Raw genomic sequence first — 22593 nt, 5'->3', positions numbered from 1 at the left:
GCAAACTTGCCAGGGCTTTTACTAGGCATGGAGGCACAAAGATGAGTAAGACATGGAGTTTGACTTACAGGAATAATGAGTAGGAACGGGAAATAATAGGCAGTTTTTCAAGGAGAAGACAGAAGAGCTATAAAAAATAGGCATAAAGACTATAAAAGCCTTGCATTCTGTTCTGCTTTAGGGCAGAGCTGTCTCCAGTTGGTTGAAGGAGCTTCCTCTGTTCTGGTACAGCCACCTCGGCAGGATTCTGTGACTGATGACACAGTTTCCCGTCTTGGCTGTTGGACTGCTTAGCACCCTCATACGAGTACCAGCTGGTATAGAAGGGGTGTTTGGGAGGTGCTGTTCTTGGCCTCCTGAGCAAACATTCTTACTGATATTTCAAGTGTAGCTGAGTCATAGGCTTCATCTTGAGAAGCCTAGTCATCATTGTCATCAAGTTAATTGTTTTTTTGCTATATTGCTTAAGAAATCGGGGAAGTATGATATATCTTCAAGGACAAGTTTCATTAAAGTGGTTAATGTAAATTTTGATGCTTTAGAAGGTCGGCTCCAGTTATCCAGAAAATTTAGTTATGGCAACAGTGCATTCCCTGATAAGACAGAATAAACAAGTTGTTGATTTGTAGAGATTTCATAATTTTTGTAATTTATGCCCTTGAACAGAGACAGCTCCAAGAGTTGCTTGGAGGGAATTTATCCGTCCCCATTATTTCCATCAACCTCTTCTCCACTCACAAAGTTATTCTAAGTAAACATACAAACTGTGGCTTTGCTTTGCAAATACAGCGCCTTGCTTGTAACTGGGTTGAATATTAAACCCCTCCTACAAAGATAGAAATTCTAGAGGCTCTACTCCCAAGATGGACCAAATTGCGTTATTTGACAAATAATACCTGAAACAAAACAGAAGCAAATACATGTGAGAAAACCACCAAAGGAGCCAATTTGTTTGTTCTTAAATACACAGACTTCAGCTCTAAGCTAGGATATGGTTTCTACTTTCGGAAATCCTGGAACATCCCTCAGAATCACTTGGAGCCATAAGCTCACAGTGATTTTTGTGGGGTGAATGCAAAGTAACAGTGTGGACATTATCTACTTTCTCCTTTGCCTGCCCACCTTCTAGGAGAAGTGGGTTAGATGAACACAAAATTATAATCTAGTCAATTGTCAATTTTTATATTTAATCGAGATATTACTTTTTAGTCTTAAATCTAAGCACTCAAAAAGCTATGGATTTTCCTGTTGTTTTTTTTTTTAATTGACCAGTAACATATATAGCAAGAATATACATTTTTTCCAATGGTTGAAATCACTTAAACTGCAAATGAAATTTTCTTCTCTTATTTGATATAAATTGGGCTTTACCACATTTATACTAAGTTAAAAAAAGCCAAAATCTTAACTCGTACTAGCTCTCCAGGATGCAAATCCCTCCTGCTCCACAACCCCCGCCGCTTAATTTTCCACTGAGCCATGTTTATAATCTAAAATCCCAACTGTGGCTAAAAAATTGATACAATCCATTCCCTGGAACCTGATTACCTAAGGCATTAAAGTCTTCTATTCATTTCATTAGTTAGTTTAATAACAAGCTTGCTGAATTGTGGTTTGTGTCTTGTGCATTTTATTAAAAGGAAGGAAAAGAAAAACCCTAATGAGAACTTAAATGGAGTGTATAAGAAAAAAAGAAAAAAAATGCTGGATCTTACAAGCAATTTTTTAATTGTCTTTGGCTCAAGGTGGCTGCAAAATGCTTACAATACACATACACATACTCAACTCCTGTAAAATAAAAACCCCTTTGTTCCTCAGTTCTTAAACCCCACCCCACCCCCATTTTTTTTTAACTTGGCATACACTTTTAACTGGCAGAGTTTGCTAAAAGAGGAAACTTAGCAACCTACTCAACAAAGTTTAGAATAGCTTCAATTAAAAGTCATCTAAAAATAAAAATAAAACCTCCTTTTCTCTTCTGAGAACAAAATTTAAATACTTGTATCATTTATTCTACTATGTTCTATGATGTTTTTCTGCTTATAAAGTGCTCTACTCAGTAAGTCAGATATATATATATATATTTTTAAATATAAAATCTTGTCCTTTAAGGAGTTCTCGAGAGCCTAGCAGGGGGAGTTATGAGTTTATTCTGGTAACTGATATAAACTAGCATCAATGGGAATTAAGTAAAGGGAGTCCCTGGATCAAATATCTGACCATCAAAAGGCAATCACAGAATTTTATACATATCTAGGTTATTTATAAAGTTCTTGATCTGGGGGCTTCTACAGAGAGTGGTAAGCTTTCTTCTATGAATTGAAGCCATTAGGAACACTGCAAAGTTCTGCACGATGCTAAAAGTAGTTATCTCTGAACAAAACCAAAAATTAAACAAAACTAGGCTAAAAGGGAAAAAATACAACCCAACAAAGAAAAATATGAGGGGAAATTAACTTTTTGGGTAATTTTGTTGGATGGATGAATAATGAGTGGATGAATAAATTATATGTAATCTTAAGCCACTGAACTTCTAAACTTAGAAGGCTGCAAGTGGCAAGGCAAAAGGAAGCTCTGTATGTGCTGGCTGTCTGATATCCCAAGGTGACATCTTCAGTTCTGTGAAGAGATTAAATTTGCCTTCTTACTCAAGACAGTGCTGTCCATAGAGCATTTTTGTTATGAGGGATATGGTCAATATCTGTGCTATCCAACAGTCGCACACAGATAGTGAACACTTGAAATGAGTCCATGTAACTGAAGAACTGTAGTTTTACTTATACTTAATTTTATTACGTAATTAATTTTTAAAAAGATTAATTTATTGGGGAGGGCAGAGAGAGAAAGAGAGAGAATCTTGGGCAGACTCTGCTGAGCATGGATCCCAACATGGGGCTTGATTGCACAACCACGAGATCATGACCTGAGCTGAAACCAAGAGTCAGACACTTAACTGACTGAGCCATCCAGATGCCCCATTAATTTTATAATTTAAATATATGTTTAAATAGCCATGCATGGCTAGTGGATAACATACCAGACAGTGCAGTTCTAAAATTATGAAAAACACAATAAATACCTAACTCTATGTACATACATTTGTCTATTTCTTTAAATCTTGCTCTAAATAGTACATATTATCACTTTATGTAATATTATAAAATATTATTGAATAGATCACATACTATTCTTGGTTTTCTAACTATATGTTTATCTAGTCAAGACTACTCAGTTTGAAAAAAAAAAAAAAAGACTACTCAGTTTGTTAACTCTTACTTGGAGAAGTTATTGATGCTTCTTAAGAACAGTGAGGAAAAGAAAACCACCCCGTATGTGCTAGTGCCACAAAATTGAGTATACAGAGTAAGAATCAATGGTCTATCTTTGAAAATAAATTATCTTCAGAATGCCCCTGAAGGTGCTGTGACTTTTGCCTTTTGTAGAGTCCATTTTCTCACCTTGATAATTCTTGCATCTTTTGCCTTATATAATTTGTTGTTGTTGTTGTTTTTCCAAAAAGATTTTATTTATTTACTTGAGACAAAGAGCGTGAGTTGAGGGAGTGGGGCAGAGGGAGAGGGAGAAGAAGACTCCTTGCTGAAAGACACGAACAGACACTTCTCCAATGAAGACATACAAACGGCTATCAGACACATGAAAAAATGTTCATCATCACTAGCCCTCAGGGAGATTCAAATCAAAACCACATTGAGATACCACCTTATACCAGTTAGAATGGCCAAAATTAATAAGACAGTAAACAGCGTGTATTGGAGAGGATGTGGAGAGAGGGGAACCCTCTTACACTGTTGGTGGGAATGCAAGTTGGTGCAGCCACTTTGGAAAACAGTGTGGAGATTCCTTAAGAAATTAAAAATAGAGCTTCCCTATGACCCCGCAATTGCACTACTGGGTATTGACCCCAAAGATACAGATGTAGTGAAAAAAAGGGCCACCTGCACCCCAATGTTCATAGCAGCAATGGCCACAGTTGCCAAACTGTGGAAAGAACCAAGATGCCCTTCAATGTTGAATGGATAAGGAAGATGTGGTCCATATACACTATGGATTATTATGCCTCCATCAGAAGGGATGAATACCCAATTTTTGTAGCAACATGGACAGGATTGGAAGAGATTATGCTGAGTGAAATGAGTCAAGCAGAGAGAGTCAATTATCATATGGTTTCACTTATTTGTGGAGCATAAGAAATAACATGGAGGACATGGGGAGATGGAAAGGAGAAGGGAGTTGAGGGAAATTGGAGGGGAAGATGAACCATGAGAGACTATGGACTCTGAAAAACAATCTGAGGTTTTGAAGGGATGGGGGGTGGGAAGTTGGGTGAGCCTGGTGGTGGGTATTATGGAAGGCATGTATTGCATGGAACACTGGGTGTGGTGCATAAACCATGAATTCTGGTACACTGAAAAGAAATTAAAAAAAAAAAAAGACTCTCTGCTCAGCGGGGAGCTAGATATGGGGCTCAATCCCAGGACCTGAGAGCCAAAGGCAGACACTCAACTGAGCCACCCAGGCACTGCTTGCATAATTCCCAAGACTTGGGCAACTTATCTCTTATTTGCTTCAGGTTATGTCTTTTCCTTTCCTAACCTCTAGGATATGGAAGACAAAGATACAGTGAGCTGACTGGCCCCTTACTATAACCCTTGATAGTTGTCAAATAGACATTGATAGGTGCCTCCTTTGCTTCAGTGCATTTCTATGCTTCTGGCTCCATTCTTTGACTCTATTTTCTCCAATTTCCCCACTCCCTCCTTTCTTTTTCACTCTTCCAGTGGGATTTCCACAAGTCTTAATACTGGATTATGCAGACAGATATATGAAATTGTAGAAAGGAAGAAGACTTATTTCATGGAAAAGAGCAACCTACTGAATGCTCTTTTCTTCTGTCTAAGCCTCTATTCAGCCTACCCTTGTTCACTACCTAAGTACCTCATTTATACTTCAGTTGTTGCTCTGACTGCTTCCAGAATAAGCAAAAAGTTATCCATTTCTCTGAAGATTCCATACTTCTCCAGGCAAATGAAGTGTGCCTTCTTGGACATTTAAATATGTCATCTTCCTTAAAGGTCATTGTGCTGCAGCTTTTAAACATTGAGGATGGGGAAGAATAGAAATTGTTCAGGTAAGCATGGGAGGAATGCTAGAAAAAGGCTGTATCTTCAGTAAAGCCAACAAGTTTGTGGACAAGGTCATCCATTAGACAGTAAGTTACCTGACAGCAGAGATGATAGTCATCCCTTCAGCACATAGCACAGCACCTAGCACATAGATTTTCCTGTTAAACAAGACATAAGAAACAGTCTGGAGTCTGGAACCAGGTAATGAAGGCACATTCAGGTAATGGGACATAATCAGACACTTAAGCAAGATTTGAAGCATCTGGAAAATAATAATTTGAGCAGACAACATATCTAGAATCCAGAACTAGGACTGAGGAAGGAGAGGAAAGCCGGGCAAGGGTCAAGAGTAGAGATAAATAGGTGATCCCAACCTATTGCATGAAACGGATCTGCATTACACTTCCCCCTTGTTCCCCTTGACAACAAGCATGATGTCAAGGTCATGATGTGCCAGTAGACACTTAAATGCTGCACAATTCTTATATAGATCACAAGATTTTGAGTCCTCTAATCAAAGCAAAAATGACTACCAGATATGGGATTGTTAGGCTAATTCAGCATTTAATCACGCCTGCTTCTAGATCATGGTAAGGTCCTGCCTTAGGAAGAAATAATTCTAGAAGATGTGGGAAGCCATCTGGCCAATTCTGCCCAAACTCTTGCAGCAGGTATCTCCATTTCATGGTAGCAAATGAGACCCAAAACATAAGGACGAATTTTTTCAAAATGTAATTCCCATACATTTTTTCCCTCTGCTTCTATTTCATTGACTATTGGGGATCCAGAAGAAAAAACAGTGAGCAATCAATGGATTGTTTTCGCTAGAATGGTGAGAAGTGAAAACGACATTGTTCCCCCCTGTGTTAAGTAATACTAGGAGGAAACATACTATCCCATGTGGGTCTTTTGCAAGCAGACCAAGAAATGGAGATCAGTGTGCAGAAGATTTATTAGGGAGTGCTCTTGGGATTAACATTTCTGGGTTGCAAGGGAAGGAAGTAAAATTGAGGAGAGAGAGAGAGAGAGAGAGACATTGAACTGTGATAATAGTCCTGCTGGAAGTCTAAGCAGCCTATAGGGAGTTCCAAAGCTGGAATGATGCTTCAGAATTGTTCTGAGTTGGGGTAGAAGGGGTCTCAACCTCAGTGACTTTATGGCATTAGTCAATGGATGTGGGCTACCTTTGAAAGGGAGCATGATACAGTTATCTATTGCTGCATAACAAACAATCCCAAACTTAGTGGCATAAAACAACTGCCATTTATTATCATTATCTCAATAGTTTTGGGTATTGACTGTGTTCAGCTCAGTGGCTTTTAGTTGGGTCTCTCATGTAGTTGCGGTCAGGTAGTGGCTGGAGCTGGAGCAGTCTCAAAGGCTTCCTCACATGTCTGGTGTTTGATGATGGTTGTGGCTCAGCCTCAGCTCTGGCTGCTAGCTGGAGCATGGCCTCTCCATGTGGTCTGACTTCCTCCTCACACAGCAGATGTTTCTGAGAGCATTCCAAGAGCAACAGCAGAAGCGTTACAGCAGAAGCTTTAAAGCCCTTTATGACCTAGCTTCAGAAGTCACACCACAATGGTTGAGGAAGATATAAATGTCTGCCCAAATTCAAGGGGAGTGGACACAGGTGCTACCTCTTGATGGGACAAGTGGCAACGTCACATTGTACCAAGAGCATGTAGGAAGGAAGATACTGTTGTGGCCACTTTAAAAACATATAATCTGCCATTGAGCAAGGCCACTATTATTAAATGATGCAATCCTTGTAAGGTGTTAGCAACGGAGGGCTTTCTGCCATAGTGACCCCCCAGCACCTGAAAAATAAGTCCCTTATTCTGGAAGCAAATATAGGCTTTCAGAGCAACCACCATATATATTTTCCTGTCTCAGAACTTTTTTTGTTTTCCAGCTTTATTGAGATATAGTTAATGTGAAACATTGTGTAAGTTTAAAGGGTATGAATATGTTGATTTGATAGACTTATATGCTGGGAAATAGTTACCATAGTACCGTTAGTTAATAACGCCATCACCTCACATAATTACCATTTCTTTTTTGTGGTAAGGATGTTTAAGATTTATTCTCTTAGCAACTTATGAATATATAATACTGCATGTTAACTATAATCACCACACTATACATAAGATCTCCAAAACTTGTAACTGCAAGTTTGTACCCTTTGACCAGCATCTCCCTACTCTGCCCACCACCCAGCCCCTGGCAACCACAATACTACTTTTTGTTTCTATGAGTTCAGGTTTTTTAGATTTCATATATAAGTAATATTATACACTATTTGTCTTTATCTGGTTTCTTTCACTCAGCATGATGTCCTCAAGGTCCGTTCATGTTGTGGCAAATGGTAAGATACCCTTCTTTCTTATGGTTGAATAATCCATTGTCTATATACCCATCTTCTTCATCCATTCATCCACTGACAGACACCTAGATTGTTTCCCTATTTTGGCTATTGTGAATAAAGCTGCAATGAACACGGGATTGCAGATATCTCTTTGAGATCCTGTTTTTGTCTCTTTTGGTTATATACCTAAAAGGAGGGGTGTTGCGTCATATGGTAGCTCTATACTTAACTTTAAAAATATTTTTATTTAAGGGCGCCTGGGTGGCTCAGTGGGTTAAGCCGCTGCCTTCGGCTCAGGTCATGATCTCAGGGTCCTGGGATCGAGTCCCGCATCGGGCTCTCTGCTCAGCAGGGAGCCTGCTTCCTCCTCTCTCTCTCTGCCTGCCTCTCTGCCTACTTGTGATCTCTCTCTGTCAAATAAATAAATAATAAAAATCCTTTAAAAAAAATATTTTTATTTAAATTCCAGTTAGTTAACATACAGTGTAGTATTACTTTCAGGTGTACAATCTAGTGATTCAAGATTTCCATACGACACCCAGTACTCCTCACAAGTGCACTTCTTCATCCCCATCACCTTCTTCACCCATTCCCCCCACCCACCTCTCTTCTAGTAGCCATCAGTTTGTTCTCACTAGCTGAGTCTGTTTCTTAGTTTGCCTCTCTCTTTTTCCCTTTGCTCATTTGTTTTGTTTCTTAAATTCCACATATGAGTGAGATCATATGGAATTTGTCTGTATTTAACTTTTTAAGGAACATCCATATTGTTCTTCATAGTAGTTCCATCAATTTATATTTCACTAACGGTGCATGAGGGTTCCCTTTTCTCCACATCGTAGCCAGCACTTATTGCCAAATTTTATCATTTTGATAATAGCCATTCTAACAGGTGTGAGGTGATATCTCACTGTGGTTTTGATTTGTATTTCCCCGATGCTTAGTCATGTTGAACACCTTTTCATGTACCTTTTGGCCATCTGTATAGTCTTCTTTGGAAAACTCTATTCAGGTCCTATACATATTTTTTAATTGAACTTTTTTAAACTATTGAGTTGTATGAGTTTCTTTTATATTTTTGATATTAACCCCTTACCGTATATATGACTTAAAAATATTTTCTCCCATTCTGTATGTTGCCTTTTCATTTTGTTGATGGTTTATTTTGCTGTGCAGAAGATTATCAATTTAATATAGTCTCACCTATGAATTAATATGTTTTAGCTTGTGCTTTTGGTGTCATATCCGAAAAATTGTTATCAAGACCAACATCAAGGAGCATTTTCCCCATTTTCTTTCAGGAATTTTACAAGTTCAAGTCTTAAATTTAAGTCTTTAATCCACCTTGAGTTAATTTTTATGAGTAGTGTAAGATAAGGGTCCAATTTCATTCTTCTGCATGCAATTATCCACTTTTCTCAACACCATTTAACCTTTTCCCCAATGACTATATTCTTGGCTCCCTTGTCAAATATTAGTTGACCATATATGTGAGGGTTTATTTCTGGGCTCTTTATTCTATTCCACTGGCCTATGTGTCTATTTTTATGCCATTAAAACATAGTATAAAAACAATATACATCCAATGTGTTGTATATTTTATATGCATTCAGGTTACTAATTATCATTCTTTTATTTCAGCTTGAAGAACTCCTTTTAGCATATCATACGGAAGCTTCACTGTTCTTCCTTCTTTTTTCTTTGTTCTCCTTTGGATAATTTAAAAATTCCTATCTTCTGCCTCACAGATTCTTTCTTTACCTGTTGCATTCTGTTATTGATGGTCTGTATTGCATTCTCCATTTCATTCATTATATTCTTCAGCTTCAGAATTACTATTCAGTTCTTTTTTATGATTTCTATCCCTTTGTTAAAATTAGCATTTATTCAAATTTTATTTTCTTGATTGCATTGAATAATCTTTCTGTGTTTTCTGGTAGCTCATTGAGTTTTCTTAAAATAGCATTTTGAATTATCAGGTAAATCAAGATCTTAGCATTTATTCAAATTTTATTTTCTTGATTGCATTGAATTATCTTTCTGTGTTTTCTGGTAGCTCATTGAGTTTTCTTAAAATAGCATTTTGAATTATCAGGTAAATCAAGATCTTAGCATTTATTCAAATTTTATTTTCTTGATTGCATTGAATTATCTTTCTGTGTTTTCTGGTAGCTCATTGAGTTTTCTTAAAACAGCATTTTGAATTATCAGGTAAATCAAGATCTCCATGTCTTTGGGGTTGGTTACTGAATGATGATTGCGAGCTAATGGTGATGTCATATTTCCTTGATCCTTCATCTTCCTTGAAATTTTGTGTTGCTGTCTTCACATTTGATTAGCAGTTACTTCCTCTAGTCTTTGTTAACTTCCTTTAGGAAAGAAATACCTTCCATCACCCCTGCTAGGGATTCTGAGGCTTTCTCAGACCTTCTATGGATACATCTGCTCCACGTTTCTTGCTCCTCCTTGTGGCAGAATTCTTAGGGCTGTATGCCATCTTTTGATCCTGTAGCATACCAGGGCAAGTGCCGACAGTCTTCCTTTTGTTTTCTCAAAGGTGGAGTAAAGCTCAATTTTGTGGTCTCTCCCTGAACCACAGATTTGGGCGGGCATAGGTTTTCTGTGTGTGCTCACCAACCATCTGCCAAAGCTTGTTCTCACCACTGCCATTTGGAGCATGCACAGGGAGCTGTCCACAGAATGTGAGTATGTGTGGGTAAGGCACAAGAGCACTGGGTGGGGTGGGGGTCAAGTGGGGGTGGTCTATCCATGGGCTGGTTGGGAAGATTTGTGGGTGAGGTGTCCCTAGCGGTTTGTGTGCAGGCTTCTTAATGGGAGTCTATGACACAGTTAGGAGAATGTGCATCCCTTTGGTGCTCTCTGAGAGTCCTATCTGCCACTCTTCCAGTCTCTTCTTTCTCCCCAAGTCATGCAGCTCATGATTCAGTGATAAGTGGGCTAAGAGAGAATTGGGCCTTTCTGGAAGGCCACACAATTCCCACACAATTAGGGAAGCTGAGTGTTGTTCACTGACACTTTATCACTTTCTCCCCCATGAGAAATCATGGCAGAAAGGATCTCTCTTGGTCTTAAGCTGCATACCTTGGGGGAGGAGTGAACTCAAACTGTTCTTACCCTCTCCAGTGTGTCCACACTCACATATATACATATGTGTGTGTGCGCACGTGCGTGTGCACATATGCGTATTTTTTTTTTCTATAATGCTGGAACTTCTCTGCTGGAAAACTGGATTTTCACAAAGGCCCTCTTGTCCATAGGTGATTGTCTGTGAAATGGTTTCCAGGGGTTCCCAGAAGTCATGAGGGGCCAGAGTTGGTTCACAAGTCACTATGGAGCCCACAGCCGGAACTGTGGTCTGTATGCCTGTTACCTGATGCACAGCTGGTGAGATTCCCCTCAGTTCCTTTGCCATATAGTGCTGCTCCCACAGTTCCCCACAAAGGCACTCTTATCTGCAGATGGATGTCTAATTGTTTTTGTTAAGAGATGGTAAAAATATGACTGACAAATGTCTTATTAAGCTGTCCCTGTGTTAAAAAGTTTGGGGACCATGCATACATTTTTTTCATCCCTATATTTTGTAATACTGAGAATAAGAGTAAAAATACCTTAGCTACATGCTCCAGAAAATACTTTCTCCTGAAAGAAAAGACTTTGAACGAGTTATAGTAGTTTGCTCATCAAAACTCACTTCAAGATCCTTGCTTCACTGGGCCCACGAAACCAATTAAACGCTGCCAAATTCCAGGTAATTCCCTGCCTTGCATAGCCTGACTTGAAATCATCCAACTTTGGGCCTAAAGCCCTATAAATATCCCTGAATTTACTCATTATGAGACACTACTAAAGTTCTCTTAAATTGATATTCTTTCTTAGCTTTACTTGGTCAGCTAGTTATCCTGGTGACCTTTTAAAGAAGCTGATACCTGAGAATGAGATAGTGTCCGCTCTGAAGAACCTTGTTCTACAGTGAGTTGAGAAAATGAGAATGTTGTCATTTCAGGAAAAAACTGAGCTACTTACTAGTTTAACCACTGACAGCATGGAAAGTCCAATTCTTCCAACAGAATCATAAATTTCAGGGCACCTGGGTGGCTCAGCTGGTTAGGCAACTGCCTTCAGCTCAGGTCATGATCCTGGCTGGAGTCCCGGGATCGAGTCCCGCACTGGGGTCCCAGCTCCATGGGGAGTCTGCTTCTCCCTCTGACCTTCTACCCTCTCATGCTCTCTCTCACTCTCTTTCTTAAATAAATAAATAAATAAATAAACAAATCTTTAAAAAAAAAAGAATCATAAATTTCAGGATTCAAAAAGACTTGAAATTTATCTAGTCCAATCCATCTGATACAGATGGAGAAGCAGCTCAAATCTGGGCTCAAATTAGAGTATATTTTAGAGACATCTTCAGTGCAAACAAGAGTTTTGGGATTCCTCTCTACTCCTTTATCTCTCCCCTTCATTCTCTTCCTTTTCCCAGCCTTAGCATATCTTGCCCCTGTTCTTCCTCTTTACAGACAACTAGAGGAACTATCAGTTCTCCATCAAGTTTTGGTGGAGGATGTCTGTGTTGCCACAGGGTTTGAGGGCTAGGTGTTTTCAACAAAAATGTATTTTTAAAAACCCATTCCAGGAAGCTAACATGTGGTTTCTATTATCTGAAAGGTCTCATTGAAAGTTAATATTGTCATATCCACACCCCTAGTTTTGAAGCTGAAGGGAAGTGAGGGTTAAATTTTTGGGGTATAATCTCATAAATAAGGGAACAAACTTCCCAGCAGTATAGGCCTTCCTACCAACTTCATCCTGAAAATTCTAGAAAGACTGAGGGGGGGGAAAGTATTTTATCTTATCTTTACTAGAAAAATAACTAGGTGAGAAGGTTCTGGATTAGAGGTTTCTTTCAAACATTTGTCTTTTAGCTAATTTATCCTTTTAAAAATGAGATTACCAGATCCTTGGATATGTTAATTACTTGAAATATCAATGACCTGAAATGAAAAATATATTTGATACTAATTTTTAGTAACAACTGACAAGTTGTTATTCACATATCATTGAGGAAAAAAAATCTACGTATGCACATATGACAAAGATTACTGGAAATATTTTTATAAATAACAGTGAAAAGAAGTTGCACATGGCTCTAAAGAGTTTCCCACTGGACTCTTACTGTGTGAAGACAGAGTGTTACACAGAGCTGATGACCTTTCATGAATATCAGGATTTCTTCCTTTTCTTTTTTTCCACTGTTGACTACTTGCTTCTACCACATCTCAGATAATTAACAACAGATGATTGCTTTGTATAGCTTTTATTTTTATGATGGTTTAAGTCTTGCAATATCTCACATTATTTTCAATTACAGAGTTTAACAATCCACCCAAGGCCCGTTTTACATGTTAATAAGTTTGTCATATGTGATGGGAGGAGCATGTCTTTATAGTAACACAATGTACTTTTTATGATACTGCGCTGAGTTCAGAATTTTTTTTTCTGAACTGCAACAAAATGTGAACCTTCTAAATTCATGTTAGAAATACAGATACAGTCTATTGACCTTTTTTTTTAAACAGGACCCACGCATAGATACAGCCTATGGACATTACATTTAATGGAATGAGACACAAACTACACGAACAACACCACACAAAGTACAAACTACACCAACACTGTGTTTCTCAGTTTTCTTTATCTTGTAAAAAATAATTTGTGTTTCATATGGAAAAAATATAAGACTTCCAGGTATTTTTTTTTTATTAGTCTACTCTCAATGCATTTAGAGGACGATGTGATTTATAAAAACACATATGATGTGAGAAGGGAAAAGTAAGAGTTCCAAATAGATTTTGCACATGATTCTACACAGTTTAAAGACATATTACACATTCAGTTCTGAGGTCCAGGAAGTAAAATTTTTGCCATTTTGCTCATAATTCTAATTTATCAATTTTTAAAAATATTCAAAGATTGTTCATAAAAATATTCAAATTTTCTGCTAATAATTGTTTAATATACATTAGCAAAAAAGTTTATTATTTGCCTTATGGTTGTACATTAAAAATCCTGTCAGAGGGGCGCCTGGGTGGCTCAGTGGGTTAAGCCGCTGCCTTCGGCTCAGGTCATGATCTCAGGGTCCTGGGATCGAGTCCCGCATCGGGCTCTCTGCTCAGCAGGGAGCCTGCATCCTCCTCTCTCTCTGCCTGCCTCTCTGCCTACTTGTGATCTCTGTCTGTCAAATAAATAAATAAAATCTTTTAAAAAAAAAAAATCCTGTCAGAATCATGAGCATCCCTGTGAAGTACAATTACATTTGTTCCCTTCCTCCTCCTTTCCACAAACATCTCCAGGCTTCTCAGTATTTACATATGAATTCCAAAACATTGACAATAAAGTGATCTTCCCTCTTATGACTTTGGCAAGTCACTCTAAATCAAAACAAATACTACCTACAGTGTTAAATTTGTTTTTAAATGTAGCTGTTTCATAAGACTCTGATTTAAAAATTACATAGATCTAATATGATATTGCTCTGTATCTGAACGTAAGAAAGTATATCAGATGCAAATGGTGGGAACTCATCCTTTCTGATGGCTGAATACCCACCATTTGAATCGACATGGATGGAACTGGAGGGGATTAGGCTAACTGAAATAAGTCGAGCAGAGATAGACAATTACCATATAGTTTCGCTCATAGTGCGGAGGACCACAGGGGAGGAAGGGAAAACTGAATGGGAAGACAAAGAGGGAGACAAACCATGAGAGACTCTGGACTCCCGGGAAACAAACAGAGGGTTACAGAGGAAGGGGGGGGTGCGTGGGGGGATGAGGTAACAGGGTGATGGTTATTAAGGTGGGCACGTGTTGTGATGAGTGATGGGTGTTATGTGCAACTAATTGCTGAACATTACATAAAAAACTAATGATGTATTATATGCCGGCTAACTGAACATAAAAAAAGAATGTTTCTTAAGATTAAGAATATTATTCTGTTAGGTAGTGTGTTCTTATAAATGTCAATCAAGTCAACTTGGTTGATAGTGCTACTTGAATTTCCTATAGCCTTACTGATTTTCTATTTGCTTGTTTTATCAATGGATTAAGAGTATTCAAATCTCCAAAAAAAAGTAGATGTGAAAAATCTCTCAGTAAATAAATAAAAGGATTTGGAAATAGAATGTACATGGTCATGCAATCTTACATGTCTGGAGAAAAATTTCGAAAGTTATTTAATGCCGAATCAACAGTAGAAATTTCAAATAAAACTATTCTCAAATATAAGGAACATTATCATGGCATCCTTTCATTTTTGTCTTCTGTTGACTTCTCTGCCTCTCATCACCCTTGCCCTAAATCACAGTTATGATTATCTTTAGAAAACTCGAATATACTTTATCTTCTTCCAGAGTTACACAGTTCTCCTGTGTAAACAATTAAGCGCCAGAATGCAAGTGTATTGGCTGTGAAACCAGATCACCAAGGATAGACTCCAAGTGCCATAAGTTTCTTGTGCCTCAGTTTACTTATTTAAAATAGAGACAATAATATATCTGAGAAGTTGACATGAGAATGGAATGAATTAAAAAATGTAAAGTACTTAAGAGAGTGGTACACAGTAACTGTTCAATAAATTTGTTTAAAACATCATTTTGATATGATGACTATAAAGATGAATTTTGTACCAGTCACTCCCAGATTTCTACCCCTATTCCTGTTCTCCAGTTTTCTTAATTTTAATGATGTCAATTAAAAAAAATAAAATGAAATTTGACCTTATCTTTATATAAAACCATATTATTCTCACCCATCAGACATTTATTGAACATATATCATATTTAAGATATTTTTTCCCAAGTTAGAGATATAGAGGTAAATGATTCTTTGTTCTCTACTGGGTGAGAAAAACAAGTGAAATTTACACTACAATGTGACAAATATTTGAATTTACTGAAGAGATTCATCTACATCAGACTTCCGCTGAAACGTTGTTGAGTTACCTGTTGATTACCAAGATTTATTTCCTCATGGATTGTTAGACTAAAGGTCTCAATTTCTTATGTCCTTCCTCATTTCCCTACCATGTGGGCTTCTCCACACAGCAGCTCACAATGTGATAGTTGGTAAGAGGGCTCTGAGAGAGTAAGGAAGTTCAGACAGGACTGATGTCAGTCTTTTTGCAGCTGAATCTCAGAAGTGTGCCTTTCCCCTTTTGTTTCAGAGCTATCCAAGTTAATTCCATGTACATATAGTCAGTGAGTCATTGGAGATTATCTTGACTAAAATGTGGAAGAGGAAGTGTCCTAGGAAGAGTCCAGAGATTCTGTTAGAGCAGATTTTAATCATATATCCCATGAGTAAAAGCTACATGAGCACAAATTTACGAATTATGTAATATCAATCTGTATTAATATATTATAAATATTATAAAAGACATACAGTCTAAAAATAAAAAACAGTGAGATAAAATAAAATATTTAAATTACTGGCATAAACCTTTTATCCTCAAATCGTAGAGATTTGTTATCTACATAGTTGGTTTATAAATGCCTTGCAAATTAAACTGGCATTATACAATTATTTGCTGATTTTGAAAAGTATAACATATACTCAGTGCTAGATTCATTGTTTATAATAATTAGGTACATTCACATTTCAAATAGTCATTTTCAAAATTTTGGGGTTTTTTTAGCCTACAACTTGGCAGAATTGATTGGCTCATCATTTATTTCATTACATTTCTTTCTTTCTTTCTTTTTTTCTTGAAAGAGAGAGAAAGGGGTGGGGGAAAAAGGGGCAGAGGGAAAGGGACAGAATCTTAAGTGGGTCCCACACCTATGGCAGAGCCTGTCGCAGGGATCCCATGACCCTGAGATCACGACCTGAGCTGAAATCAAGATGCCTTGAGCTGAAATCAAGAGTCTGACACTTAACTGAATGAGCCACCCAGGCACCCTGTTAATTTCATTTCTTAGTATGGCTGAGAAGGATCTTCTTCAACGAGTAGGAGAGAAATCATTATGGCATTTTCCTTATTTTTTAAAAAAATCTATTCCTGCATTATAAATATTATCATCAATCCACAGTTTTTTTCCAAGAGCATTTAAAAAAATTTAAAAAAAAAATTTTTTTTTTAAGATTTTATTTATTCATTTGACAGACGGAAATCACAAGTAGGTGGAGAGGCAGGCAGAGAGAGAGAGGAGGAAGCAGGCTCCCCGCCGAGCAGAGAGCCCGATGCGGGGCTTGATCCCAGGACCCTAGGACCATGACCTGAGCTGAAGGCAGAGGCCTCAACCCACTGAGCCACCCAGGCACCCCTTCCAAGAGGCTTTTAAAGGTATTGGTCTACTTGTGAGTATTAATTTAGTTAGACTACACGATGTAATCTATTAGTCTGCTTGCCCAAATCTGTTACCTTAATCTGTTCAGCCAAAGAAAAACAGCAACACGTGATACCCAGAAAACAATACAAGAGCAAAGACACCATTATTATCTTTCAAAACAGTAGAGTGCAGACTGAAATATCTGCTAAGTGAAGGTACCCATTTACCATATTAGTAAAGTTTAAGTTTTTTTATTTTTAAAGATAGAAATAGATATATAGAAGTAGATATAAATAAGAGTTTTGATATAGATAGATATATAGATATATGTAATATATATCTATATAATAGAATATATATATAATTCTATATCATATTATATATACATACACATATATAAAATTCTGTATCATATTCTATATCATATATATATATATATATATATATATATATATATATCTAGAGCTGTGTCTAGTTTGGAGACCATGGTACTAGTTCCCTGTGGGGTTCATCAGCCCCAGTGATGGCTGGGCCAGCATGGGTTATCTGGAGGGTGCAGGAGAGTACAAGTGTACAGAACTCTGGGCCCTTCACCGCTGCCATAGTGAAAGAGTTCCAATTTTATTTATATTATGTTTTACATATTAACCTTTCTGACAAATTATCATTGGAACAAAGAATTACCCAGCTAAAACCCATTTGAAACTTTCCTCTGGAGAAGGGTAGAAGCCCATTATCTACAGTCCGATGCTTAAAACTGAGCCCTGAAGAATAACAGTCTTTTACTAAAGAGCGACATATACCAGTTCCCAGGTTTTATGTTTTTTAAAACTTTTCTTGTACACAAAATCACAGCCTTAGACCTAAAAGAGAAAATACTTTGGCTAAACATGCTACAAAAGTTTGGAATATAACTAAATACTAAGTAAAAAGTATTGGTTAAAAAAATGCATTAAACTTTTTTCTTGATTGTGACATTTAGTAGTTTTGAAGATTTTAGAAATAGATCACATTAAAGCAAAGCTTATAAAAGGATATGGTTCTTGCGATATTTCAGTAAGTTTGATCTTGGTTTGTCTAGGGGCTTTGGAAATACCAGCTAACTCATGCATCTTAAGATAATATAAAATCAGTGGACTCCGACCTCCAAAATTGAAAAGCACACGGTTAAACTCTGGACCAGTGCTAATATAATGGGACTGTAAAGGGAAGAAAAAAATCAAGTCAATTATTATTTTTATGTGTTTTTAAAGAACTGTAAATAAATATAATTGCATTATAACTATAAAGTTACTATCTGGCATATTAAAATAAATAAAAGGAAACTCTGTAAGGCATCTTTTTAAAAAAAAGATTATTACTTATTTGAGAGAGAGAGAGAGCACAAGCAGGAGGGGCAAAGAGAGAGGGAGAGAGAACCCCAAGTAGGTTCTCTGTTGAGTGGGGACCCCATGCTGGGCTCCATCTCAGAACCCTGAGATCATGACCTGAGCTGAAATGAAGAGTCAGATGCTTAACCAACTGATCCACCAGGCACCCCAAGCATCTTAATTATATAAGTTTACTACATATGAACTATGAGTTCATGCAGTAAGGCCCTTCTAGCCTTCTTCTTTATCAGCTTGGTAGATAAGTCAATAGAATTCTTCTGTCTGAATAACAGAAAGAAAAAAGAAAGAAGAAAAGGAAAAGAGCTCCAGAAAAAGGGACAGGAAAAAATGTGAAGAAAAACACGACCAAAACGTCCAAACTTTTTTTGGAAAACATATCCAAGAAGCTTAACTCCAAGCAGGAAAAATACTCATCTAGACACATCATACTCAAAGTGTTGAAGGACCAAAACAAAAAGAAAAATCTCAAAAACAGCAAGAGAAAAAGAACATATAAGGGAACCCCAACAAGATTAAAAGATGAACTTTTATCAGGACAAAGGAAGCTGGAAGGCAGGTGGATAATGTAATCAAAGTGCTGATGGAAAAAGCTGTCGACCATGAATTCTCTGTCAGGGAAAGTGACCATAAATATAATTGCTTTAAGATTCTATTACTGACTTCTTGTGGGATACAAGGTCAGGATAGTAACTACTCATGTATTATGTCTGTCCTCCATTTTTGTAATGCGTAGATGAGAGATTTATTATTTCCACCTCCTGTGAGGAAATAAAATTTTATTCTTTTCTTTCCCTAAGATTTTACTTATTTATTTGACAGACAGAGATTACAAGTAGGCAGAGAGGCAGGCAGAGAGAGAGAGAGAGGAGGAAGCAGGCTTCCCGCTGAGCAGAGAGCCCCATGCGGGGCTCGATCCCAGGACTCTGGGATCATGACCTGAGCCGACGGCAGAGGCTTTAACCTCTGAGTTATCCCAGGCGCCCCTAAAATTTTATTCTTATTTGCTTTTACTGATACATAAAAGTTCTCTTGTGTTTCTTTTGCTTATGGTCACTTTTTCATTGCTTTCCTTCAGAGATGCTCCATAATTACTTTGAACAGTAGGACTATCATAATCAAAAGCAATTCTTTGATGGTGAAAACTCAATGACAAAATCAGATACATTTTCTATTATGTAAATAATTTACCCCATCTCAGTCTTTTGTGACAATTCACATTAGGTGAATTCAATATCTAGCCTGATCTTTTTTCCTTTTTTCTTTAAAAATTTTTAAATTTAAATTCAATTTAATTAACATACACTGTATTATTAATTTCCGAGGTAGAATTTAGTGATTTATCAGTTGGTCATAACAAGTGCCCTCCTTAATGCCCAACACCTATCTAACAATGTTAGCCCATCGCCCCACCCATTTCACCTCCAGCAACCCTCAGTTTCTTCCCTATAGTTAAGAGTCTTATGATGTGCCTCCCTCTATGTTTTCCTCTTATTTTATTTCTCTTTCTCTTCCCTGTGTTCATCTGTTTTGTTTCTTAAACTCCACATGAGTGAAATCACATGGTATTTGTCTTTCTCTGACTGCTTATTTCACTTAGCCTGATACACTCTAGACCCATCCACGTCATCACAAACAGCAGGATTCCATTCTTTTTGATGGCTGAGCAATCTTTAAATTGCATGCAAAACCAGACCAGACATTGCCTAGAATAAAAGGAAATACTGTCTGTCTAGAAAGATGTTTCATCACCCTTTTCCTGGTCTGCCTTGGATACTGTAAGATAGAACCTAGATCTTACTGAAATTCTAGAAATAGACATTTGTTATTTTTCTGCAGTTGTCCATTTTTTAAAATGAAAAACCACAATTAATACCTCCTTCTTCCTCTATAATGGTCCCTGACTTTTTAAGGATAGTTCAACCTGACAAAAGCAGAACGAGGTATTAAATGCATATCCAGTGTTTTGTGGAGCCCTAGCCATTTTCTCAAATAGTTTAATCTTGAAGGTTTGAGGTTGCTTAAAGAATTCTCGCTAGAGATATCCCAAATAGCCAAAACAATTAGCAGAAGTCTCATTGCTTCTATCTACCCCACAAAAGACAATGGCAGAAAATTATCAGAAAACTTTAAAATTCCATCAAACAGGACTTTAATAGTTAAGAGTCAACCTAGTACTATATTTGAGAACCAAGCAATCTTACAAACTTTGGAAGCATCACAAGAGATGAGCTAGAAAGTCCAAGGGATGATTTTGTTGTTTAACTTTTTGACTAATTTATTAAAGGACAACTGCTGATGATGACTAGAAAGCTAAACTGATCTTTGAAATTTGCATGTGCATCATGCTTAAAATGGCATTGGGAAGCCACAGGCACCCATTCAGCACCTGGACAACACTGATGCTTAGAAAAATTCTTTATGTTGAACTGAAAACTGTCTCCCTATAGCTTTCACTTATGGGTAAACATAAAACCTTTTTGGTTTATATTGGTAAAAATAAATTTTGAGCCACACAGAAAAAGCCTAATCCTGCTCTCCATAGTAGCTCTCTACATACTTGAAAACAGTTATTCTGGCCACCAGGGTCTTGTCTCTTCTAGTGGAAATGCCTTTAAATATTTTGGTGATTGCTCAAAAAATATGGTTTCAAAGCCCTTGATCATCCTGATTATTTTCTATTCAGAACACTTCTGTTTGTCTATACCTTTCCATAAAGCAGAGCTCCAAAATGAATATAATACACAATTGTTTAATCAGCATAGAGTAGATCCCACATGTCTGTTTAAATAGCTCAAGAATGCAGTAGATTTGGCGGTCAACGACATTCTCTGTTTATACATACAGAGCTTACTATAAAAGACAATTACCAAATCTTTTCAGATGCCTCTAACATGGCTTTATTATCGTATACTTACACAGCAACTTATACTTTATCCTATGTAATACAACCTCTACTTATCCTATACAATGCAACTTATACACTGCCTCCTAGAGATTACCAGTTTCTATTCTAAGTACTTACAAACCATTCTTGGAAGCACTGTAAGTGTTGGAAAACATTCTATATATCTGGATTACTGAAGATCAGGAAACATACGAACACTGACTTCAGAAAGTGGTTTTTATATAGGATAACAAAAAATTAATGGTCAAACTTGACTAGATAATTCAGACAAAATTTTAGCAATAAAAACTGCAACAAACTTAAAACCCAATTGTCTAAGAAGAGAGCAAATTCAGAATATCAAGCCAGTAACCTCATCAAATCTTGGCTAATGCAACACAAGATGGTAAAGTCCATAAGGATTTCTCTTAGGGAGGCACCATCAGAAACACGGAAAAATGCTAAGCAACAAAGACTTATCAGTAATAGTATCTACATATGGCCATTTATCCCGGGATCATGGCTTAAGACGTAGGGACAGGACAGCCATTGCTGAAAACTCTTATGAAGTTTTCCCTGCAAACTTGATTAGAACTTACTGAGATCAGAGCCATGTTTGTATATCAACCCAAGGACAAGTAGTGGCAGAAGTGTGAGAAAAGATGAATGCTATGGTTTTTTTTTTTTCCTTTAGAGATGAGGATATTTTAAAAAAATGACTTTAAAAAAATGACTTTTTAACATTAAGATTATCCTCTCCAATAAATCACTTTTGATCATTAAATTTTTCTAAAATATATGTCAGTAATGTAATAATGAACATTGCCTATATGAAGTTGTTCAACTAATTATATAGCAAATTAAATAAGTAAGAACATTTTTAATAATTGCTATGCTCCAAACCTTTGTTGTTAGTCTTGATACACTTGATTCTTCCTTGAATGGGGGCATTGTATATGCTCTTGGGTTCTTTAAAATTTTTGTCATATTGAAGTCAATAGCTAAAAGAGAAAACAAAATATTTTCTTAAATTCTGGCTTTTTTTTTTCTTTACAAAAAGGCATAATAGTTTTTTTCTTCTAGCAATGTACATTAAATACGGAAAGAACCAAAAATGGATGGAATAGATGTTAGGATATTGTTATGACTTGCTTCAGTTAGAGGAAATAAATACACCATCTCAGTTTTACTTAACGGGACTTTAGACCTGATAAAACTCATTTATATTATCTCGTATTATGGTCACAAACCATTCTGTGAACAAAGTAAGGTTTTCCACAATTTACAGATGACATAACTAAGTGCAGGAAATTGTACAACTCTAAGCTACAGCTTTAAGCTATCATTTAAGACACAGGCCTAGGTCTTTTAGGACAGAGCCCAGAGCTTTGTCCATGACCCTCTTGTTTAATGCAATAGAAGGCTTGGGCCTCTGCATGTTAGGGTGCACCTTTTCCATATACTGA

The 22593-nt window shown here is 37.0% G+C and overlaps 1 protein-coding gene across 1 annotated transcript in view; it reads right to left on the bottom strand.

Annotated features, from left to right (window-relative positions):
- The window catches only part of LOC122894571 (protein FAM227B-like), a 37441-nt gene extending 15321 nt beyond the window's left edge, over positions 1-22120 (bottom strand). Inside the window, exon 1 of the mRNA XM_044232362.1 lies at positions 22031-22120. Coding sequence (XP_044088297.1) covers positions 22031-22114 — 84 coding nt within the window. The 5' untranslated portion in view covers positions 22115-22120. The remainder of the gene's footprint in view (positions 1-22030) is intronic.
- Between the last annotated feature and the right edge of the window lie 473 nt (positions 22121-22593).

The sequence above is a fragment of the Neovison vison genome, chromosome 13, assembly GCF_020171115.1.
Source record: "Neovison vison isolate M4711 chromosome 13, ASM_NN_V1, whole genome shotgun sequence".
Taxonomy (NCBI): Eukaryota; Metazoa; Chordata; class Mammalia; order Carnivora; family Mustelidae; genus Neogale; species Neogale vison.
The sequence above is the reverse complement of the archived record's forward strand: the minus strand, read 5'-3'. Positions and strand labels throughout refer to the sequence as shown.